We start from the raw sequence: 8997 nt of genomic DNA, 5'->3' as shown, positions 1-8997 counted from the left end.
TCTCAAGGGAACGTTTTGTGCAAAGACGGGCATGATAAAGGACCAAGAAGGCAGGGACCTCACAGAAGCAGAGGAGATTAAGAAGAGGTGGCAAGAATACACAGAAGAACTATACAGGAAAGATCTGAATGTCCCTGATAGCCATGATAGTGCGGTCACTGAACTTGAGCCGGACATCATAGAAGGTGAAGTCAAGTGGGTCTTAGGAAGCATTACTAACAACAAAGCTGGCGGAGATGACAGTATTCCAGCTGAGCTAATTAAAATCCTAAAAGATGATGCTGTTAAAGTGCTGCATTCAATATGCCAACAAATTTGGAACACTCAACAATGACCGCAAGACTGGAAAAGGTCAGTTTACATTCCAATTTCAAAGAAGGGCAACGCCAAAGAGTGTTCAAACTACCGCACAATTGCACTCATTTCACATGCCAGCAAGGTGATGCTCAAAATCCTACAAGCTAGGCTTCAGCAGTATGTGAACCGAGAACTACCGGAACTACAAGCTGGGTTTCGAAGAGGCAGAGGAACTAGAGATCAAATCGCCAACATTCGCTGCATCATGGAGAAAGCAAGAGAATTCCAGAAAAACGTCTATTTCTGCTTCATTGACTATGCTAAAGCCTTTGATTGTGTGGATCACAACAAACTGTGGCAAATTCTTAAAGTGATGGGAGTACCAGACCACCTTACCTGTCTCCTGAGAAATCTGTACGAGGGTCAAGAAGCAACAGTAAGAACCAGACATGGAACAACCGAGTGGTTCAAAATTGGGAAAGGAGTACGACAAGGCTGCATATTGTCACCCTGCTTATTTAACTTATATGCAGAGTACATCATGAGAAATGCCGGGTTGGATGAATCAGAGGTCGGGATTAAGATTGCCGGGAGAATTATCAACAACCTCCGATATGCAGACGATACCACCCTAATGGCAGAAAGCGAAGAGGATCTCAAGAGCCTCTTGTTGAGGGTGAAAGAGGAGAGTGCAAAAGCTGGTTTGAAACTCAACATTAAAAAAACCAAGATCATAGTATCTGGCCCCATCACTTCCTGGCATATAGAAGGGGAAGAAATGGAAGCAGTGACAGATTTTACTTTCTTGGGCTCCAAGATCACCGCAGATCTTGAAATTAAAAGACGCTTGCTCCTTGGGAGGAAAGCTATGGCCAACCTAGACAGCATAGTAAGAAGCAGAGACATCACCTTGCCGACAAAGGTCCGTCTAATCAAAGCTATGGTTTTCCCAGTAGTAATGTATGGCTGTGAGAGCTGGACTATAAGGAAGGCTGAGCGCCGAAGAATTGATGCTTTTGAACTGTGGTGCTGGAGAAGACTCTTACGAGTCCCCTGGACTGCAAGGAGGTCAAATCAGTCCATACTAAAGGAAATCAAACCTGAGTGCTCATTGGAAGGACAGATACTGAAGCTGAAGCTGAAATATTTTGGCCACCTAATGCGAAGAGAAAACTCTCTGGAAAAGACCCTGATGCTGGGAAAGACTGAAGGCAAAAGGAGAAGGGGACAGCAGAGGATGAGATGGCTAGATAGCATCACCAATGCAATGAATATGAACTTGAGCACACTCCGGGAGAGAGTGCAGGACAGGAAGGCCTGGCGTGCTATGGTCCATGGGGTCACGAAGAGTCGGACACAACTGAACGACCGAACAACAACAACAATACAGTCTCATAGCTGTTCATTACCCAAATAACTTTTTGGACCAAGTGATAGGGCTTTAACTCAATATTGTCTCTTTGGATACCATCCAGGTCAACTTGACCATTATTTTGTATGCCAGTTACCCAGAATTCATTGTGAACCTGCTTGTGAATCTGTATTTTCTCAGTAATACAACTACTACTTTTTACTTATTTACATTTTCAAATTCTTAATTATTCATCATTAATATTTAGCATTTGCATTTCATAATATATCTTATATAATTTTAAAGCAGGTGGATAGCATTTTTGCAATAGTCTTCCCAACAAGTCCAATAAAGCAAAACAAGCTATTTCTTAACATAGAGGACACCCTCTCCTGCTGGGAATTGCTAATGAAAACTCTGTCCTTTGGTCTTGAATTAATATTTATGATTTTCAAGAATCTCCCCAAGCTCTCCATAAATGGAAAACACCAGGGTAGAGGAAACAGGGAGTGAGAGGAGGGGGTGTAGAATCACTTTTCCCCACCCCCCAAATTTGAAGATTCCTTTTCCACAAAACCCACTCCACCTAGCCTTCTAAATGTTGCAGGTTTCTTAGCCAGGGTCACATCTGTGCTATATTCCATTTTCCTAACAATCACCTAAAAAGAACATAGAAAGATAAGTATGTCCTTTTTTTTTAACCTCCAAATTGTCAATGTTGCTCTTGTGCGCGCGCGCACACACACGGGTCTATTTACCTGAAACCTGGCAGTCTCAATCTCCTGAGAAGGGGCAAATATGACTGCAATTTTAATCCAGTGAATTGTGCCAAGAAATACAAAAATGTTATTTTCCGTTTGCTTAAAAAAAAAAAAAAGATCAAAATTGAAGGACATCAGGCACAAACCCCCCTGCACCTGTTTCTCTGAATCTGGAGGATGTCATCACCTCACAAGGCCTACTATGGCTGCCCATTTCAAACAATTCAAAGAACAAAACACTGTAATGTTGTGTTAATTTCCATTGATAGCCAATGAAAAGCATGACGCTTTGGATTTCTGAACTGAGATTCAAATTTGGCTTGAGTCAAACTGGGAAGCCTCCAAATGGGCCTGAGGTAAATTGGGCTGTTTTCTGAATCACTTAATCAGGGTCTGAACCAAATCTTGTGGTTGGTGCATACCCCTACCAGTAAACTATGAAAGCACATTCCTGTCCTCTCTTTATGCAAATAAAAATTCAGAACAACTTCTATTCACTTGCATTTGGGATCCACTAACTTAAGGATTTATTATTTATTACATTTATATCCCACCTTTTCTCCTCCTTAAGGAACCCAAGGCGGCATACGTAATCCTCCATTTTTGCTTAAGCAGAACACTCTTATTTCCAGGTTCAACATGAAGCAAGGATCAAGCCTCTTTTTGTGTTCACTGGTGCTGCTGCTGAAACTTTGCTGTCACCTTGAAGTAGCTGCTGAGGAAGACCCCCAACAACCTGTTAAAGGAGCTTGTGAAAACTGGATGATAGGAGCACCCGGTTATCCAGGCCACAATGGAGTTCCAGGGAGAGATGGAAGAGATGGAAGTGATGGCCAAAAAGGAGAAAAAGGAGAACAAGGTGAGAGGCACCAATCTTCTGTCCTGTTCAAGCTAGCTGTTCCCACAAGAGCTGTAAGCTTGAATGGGTTTAAATCTGTTTTCTGATTAATTGGTAGAACTGAGATTTAAAAAATTGCACACCATCTTGAAGGCCAACTTAATGTGCCTACCCCCTCCCTCACATGGAAAAGATGGTCAAAAGAAAGACACTTAAAAAAAAAAACAATTAAGAAAACAGTTACTAGAACGTGGCCATGCAATACATACCATGAAATTGAAAATTAATCTTACACAAATAAATCAAAGCATAAAGAGAATCCATAACTAGCAGGCACCTAGGGGCACACTCAGGACCAAACTGGATGTGACACAGGTGATTCAGTGAGTAGGATCTCCTGTATATTTTGTTTTGCTAATTCGTAGCCCCAGTGGGGCTGTTTTGAAGTTGGAGGGCAAGGCGTTCTGGGAGAGAGCCTTTAACTTTTCTCCCACACCCCTTTTCCCAATGTAAGCTCTCCCCCCGCGCCAGGTGTTATGAGCTTTACTGAGGGAGCTGAGAGGACAGGAACAGCATTTTCTTTTAAATAGTTGTTATTGTAAATTTGATTCTTTGCAAGCTGCCCTGGGAACTTGTGAAAGGGCAGGGACCCAAAGGGTAAAATCCCTCGAACTGTTTCCCCTCACCCCTATTTTGTGTGGGAGAGGGATTTAAATCAAGTTTATAAATTGCTAATATAATAAATGTATTTCAATGTAGTTAGGGTGCAATCTTATGCATGTTCAGGCAGAAAAAAGTCCTTCAACTCCCAGCATTCCCCAGCCAGCCATGCTGGGAGTTGTAGGATGTTTTTCCTGTCTAAACTTGCCTAGGTTTGTGCTGTTAACCAGTTAAGATTCATATGGCTACTCAATATGTCACTGTGGCCCATCACCCTTTCATGGACTCTTTCAATGTGTAACAAGATCCAAATGAGTCATCCTAACGTTATCAGAGTGTAGCTGTGGGAGTCACTCTTATATCTGCATACCCGCTAGTAATGTAACATTTGAATCACTGACACAAATCTCACCATGTCTATGATCAGAACCATGTTCTGAAATGGACCCTGAAGCATTCATTTCTTCACAGACCACAGGTGCGATCCTTGTGTCAGCTAGCCATAAGTGTCGAATGTGTATTAATAGTGCAACAGAGCACAGGAACCCAACATTATTAAAAACAGTGTATGTAGACATTCCCTCCTCACACATACACCAAAAGTATATGTAGATGCCCACTGGCCACACCCCTAAAAGACCAATGAACCTGCTGGCCATGGTCCCCATTGGCCATATATCTGGCATTCATGAGAGAAGACTGTATGCATATTCTGTCCTCATCCCATGTTTCAAAGAGGGACTAAACACAGTTAAACACTCTCAGTTGAAATTAAACTCAGGTAGGCTATGGGTTTTAAGTTTTTAAGGAAACTTCTATAGAACAATACAGTAAATCTTTATTGAAAAGAAGTCTGGTGTAGTGTGGTACAGTCTTTAAGATAACACAAACCATGAAGTAGCGCTGTGCCAAATCCTGCCCCCTATTTTTGAGAATTTTTTTCTCTCCCTGCGAAAGAGGCATTATTTGTTCTGTCTCTATTTCAGGGAGGGGGAGAATTTCGAATAATTTTCTCCATGGACAAGGGGACTGGGTTTCCACATAAGTTTGGGAGGTGGCTGAAGGATCTTCTTTCTATTGGTGTGTGTGTGTGGGGGGGGGGTTACTTGTAAAGAATCTCATGCTGGAGGCATTTTTCAGACAGGCTTCTCCAGCCCAACAGCGCTTTTTGAACTCCTATGAACTCTGGGGTTGCAAAAGCTTCTTTGCAAAGAGTCCTGGGCTGCTGCAAACAAGAACAAATAGGACTTTTGGAGCTTTAGAAAAACCCTTGTCTTGCTTGCTCTGTGTTGTTGCAAGGAAGCTTTTCTAAAGCTCTAAAAGCCCCAATAGCTCTTGCTTTTCAGAGAAGCTTCTGCAGTCCAGGAGCGCTTCCTGAATGCCTGTAGGAGAGGGTGAGGTCATGTGGTCTCATGGGAGTTCAGAAAGAGCTGCTGGGCTGGAGAAGGTTCTCTATAAGGAGTCCTGGCTTTTCAAAGTGCAGGGGCTATTTTCAAAGTAAAACAAGAAGGAGGACTTTATTCAAAATTCTCACCTCCCCAGCCTCTTTCACCAGAGTTTTTGTTGTCCTCCCCTGCCGAAAAGCTGAAAATGGACGAATCGAAATATTTAGCACGGCCCTATTATTAAGGTAGTCAAAATGATGAAGTAAAAGAAAGCTGGCACAAGGCTCCAAGAGAGGTATAGAGATCCGCCAAACAGCAAACAACCATTCACAACTGAATTTGGGAGAGCTTGAGGCCTCTCTTCCACTCTAGATCTTTCCCAGACCCGAGCAACAAGTAAGAAATAATTGATCCAGTCAGACACAACAACAGATTGCTGAGAACATTGCTAATGTATAACCGATACTGTTTATATAGCACAATGTGCATAGGACTCTTTCTCACTAACATCACAGGGGTGTGGCTAGGTGGCATATCAGCATCAGGCTCAGTGCTAGTAGAATCTCACTCCCCTATCTCACATTCAGTATGTCAGACAGCATGTACACATCTAAAGTGTTGTCTACAATGCTGGAATGGCGATCATGTGCAGAAGAGAAAACTGAGAGGAAACTGAAGAAGTAGGAGCCATACACTAAATTCTTGATAACAGCATGGTTTTACTTGTTCTTGCTGGAAGACTAGGTTTCCATAGGTTTCAAATCTATGTGCACTTACTTGGGAGTAAGATTCACAGAACTCAGTGGGACTTAGATCTGGAAAACGTGCATAGGATCAGGCCGTACCTGTCATTTGTGCCATTCGCATTAGTCAATAGCATAAAAATTATTTAAATTTTTGAAAAATCAATTTAGCTTTGCTCCCAAAAATTAGCCATGGATGCTTTTGTTAAGCCAAGCTAATCTATTCACAGCTGGCCAAGAAGAGATACATAGAAACTCATAGGACACTGATGCTGCAATTCTCAAATCACTTGTTCTAGAGCATCTCCAGATGTTACTAGAGTGAAAGCAGTGGGAATTACTGGGCAGACTGAAATGCCCACACAAATGGGTTACTGATTCAGCTGTCCTTCTGAAGGAAAGTGAGGGAGATATCATCTTTCCAATTGAGATTCTTAGGATGAAAAAGATTTTCCACTCTAATAAAAACCCATTTACTTGTTAGGTACACCTGGCCCCAAAGGGGACGCTGGAAGCTTAGGAGCTGCTGGTGCTGCTGGTTCTCAAGGAGCGCCAGGGATCGCCGGAATCCCAGGACTGAAAGGGGAAAAGGGTGAAAGTGGCACCACTTATCGATCTGCCTTTAGTGTTGGTCTAGTAACCAGAGTCCCCTATCCCAACGTTCCTATCAAATTTACAAAGATCTTCTACAATGAGCAAAATCACTATGATACCACAACAGGAAGGTTCCGATGCAGCATTCCTGGAGTGTACTATTTTGCATATCATCTCACTGTGTATGTCTCAGATGTGAAAGTCAGCTTGTTCAAGAAGGGCAAGGCTGTCATCATCACCTATGACCAGTACCAGAGAAATGATGTTGACCAGGCATCTGGTTCTGTTTTGCTCCATTTGGAAGCCGGAGATGAAGTTTGGCTTCAAGTCTATGGAGGAGAAGAAAACAATGGTGTCTATGCTGATAATGTGAATGATTCTACTTTCATGGGATTCTTGCTGTATGTAGACTTGGATTATCTACAATAGAATGCGGAGGCAAAGAGGGAGGTATAGCCAAGAGGGATGGCTATTCCCAGTAGACCACAGCTACATGATTGTCAACACAAGCAAACACAATGAATTTGGATAGAGTCAGGGCTGGTTCACCCATGAATGTTCATTACTTGAACATCATGATGGCTTGTTCATATGAATGAGTACTCGCAGATATAATCCCGCTGACACAACTTTCATATCACTTCTCAATCAATCACAGTGGTTCTCAATGGAACCATTTCCCAGATTCAGCTGACCATCACCAAGAGTGTAATATATATATATATATATATATATATATATATATATATATGGCCTCAGCCAGCATTCTCCAAGATAATGATCCAACCTCTGCCTTTAGTAATTAGTTTTATTTATTTATAGTTATGCTGGCAAAAAGAACAAGCAGGAGCCTCGGCTAACACAGATTCAATAATGAGGTACAATAATTTATTTAATACTCGTAGAAATGGGCTCGCAACGAATGCTGAGGGGCATTGTTATAACAATGTGGCTTTCAGAGCGGTTTCTCATTACAGCAGAGTGAGCTTCTCAGATACATTTTAATACATTTTCCTGTTTCTTTAGTGAGTTATCTCTGGTTTCTGTAAAAGTATAGGCAAGTGATATAGTAACTACTTCAATAAAAAGGAGGGTTTGCAACAGAATTTTCAGCACACCAAATATTTAATTGAATTATAAATAAAAATACTGTTCATTCACTATTCTATCTCTGTATTTCTTTTGTACTTAAAATTAGATTACTTGATCAGAGAAAACAACAACAATCCAAATAAAATCTGGACAAAATACTACGACCTGTTCAACATTCACAGTGCAATATATGCTGTGTACTTGCTAATAATTCTTTGAATACCATATGTCCTAGCTATTAATGATTCTCCAAAAGCTCTGTGCTGGTTTTGTCCACCAGCTTACATTGCATTGTCTGGGCTGGGAGGCACTGCATTGCAGTGGTTTTGCTCCTACTTGGAAGGTGAGCTCCAGAAGGTGGTGCTTGATCAGCCCCATGGATTTTCCAGTGTGGGGTTCTGCAGGGGTCAGTTTTGTCCCCCGTGCTGTTCAATATCTACATGAAACCACTGACTGAGGTCATACGGAGTTTTGGAGTGCATTGTCATCAGTATGCTGATGATACGCAGTTCTACTTCTCCTTTTCCTCTTCATCAGGTGAGGCTGTGGATGTGCTAGATCAGTGCCTGGCTGCGACAATGGACTGGATGAGGGCTAATAAACTGAAGCTCAGTCCAGACAAGACTGAGATGCTGTTGCTGGGTTGTTCTCCTGGTTTTGAAGGATATTCAATCTGTTCTGGATGGGGTTGAACTCCCATTGAAGGAGCAGATCCATAGCTTGGGGGTCCTCCTGGAGACATCTTTGTCACATGAGGCTTAGGTGGCCTCAGTGGCATGGAGTGCCTTCTGCCAATTTCAGTTGGTGGCCCAGCTATGCCCCTATCTGGACAGGGATAACCTGGCTTCAGTTGTCTGAGCTCTGGTAACCTCCAGGTTAAATTACTGCAATGCACTCTACTTGGGGCTGCCTTTGAAGATGGTTCAGAAGCTGCAGCTCATGCAGAATGCAGCAGCCAGATTGATAACTGGGACTAGAAGGTCTGCACATATAAGACCGACTCTGGCCCACTTGCTTCCAAGCTTGATTCAAGGTGCTGGTTTTAACCAATAAAGCCCCACATGCCTTGGGACCACAGTACCTGACATAGTGCCTCTCCTGAAATGAACCTACTCATACTCTATGCTCAACATCTAAGGTCCTACTCTGGGTGCCTGCTCTGAGGGAAGCTCAGAGGGTGGCAATGAGGGAGAGGGCCTTCTCAGTGGTGGCCCCCCACCTGTGGAACGATCTCCCTGACGAGGCCCGCTTGGCACCAACGTTGTCATCTTTTTGG

The 8997-nt window shown here is 42.6% G+C and overlaps 1 protein-coding gene across 1 annotated transcript; it reads left to right on the top strand.

Annotated features, from left to right (window-relative positions):
• Positions 1 to 3048: 3048 nt before the first annotated feature.
• ADIPOQ (adiponectin, C1Q and collagen domain containing) lies at positions 3049 to 7058 on the top strand. Its single transcript, XM_084842018.1, has 2 exons — positions 3049 to 3268; positions 6520 to 7058. The coding sequence occupies exons 1-2, from the start codon at positions 3049 to 3051 to the stop codon at positions 7056 to 7058; spliced, it is 759 nt and encodes a 252-aa protein (XP_084698144.1).
• Positions 7059 to 8997: the final 1939 nt, after the last annotated feature.

The sequence above is a fragment of the Heloderma suspectum genome, chromosome 3 (assembly GCF_057233095.1).
Source record: "Heloderma suspectum isolate Gila_16-S chromosome 3, 16-S_ref, whole genome shotgun sequence".
Taxonomy (NCBI): domain Eukaryota; kingdom Metazoa; phylum Chordata; class Lepidosauria; order Squamata; family Helodermatidae; genus Heloderma; species Heloderma suspectum.
Note: the sequence above shows the minus strand (reverse complement) of the source record. Positions and strands in the feature narration are given on the sequence as shown.

Excerpts from the sequence above, each read along its gene's own strand:
- ADIPOQ (XM_084842018.1), top strand. The coding sequence starts at position 3,049 with ATGAAGCAAGGATCAAGCCTCTTTTTGTGTTCACTGGTGCTGCTGCTG. Across the intron at positions 3,269-6,519 it reads AGGAGAAAAAGGAGAACAAG|GTACACCTGGCCCCAAAGGG; the intron begins GTGAGAGGCACC and ends TTTACTTGTTAG.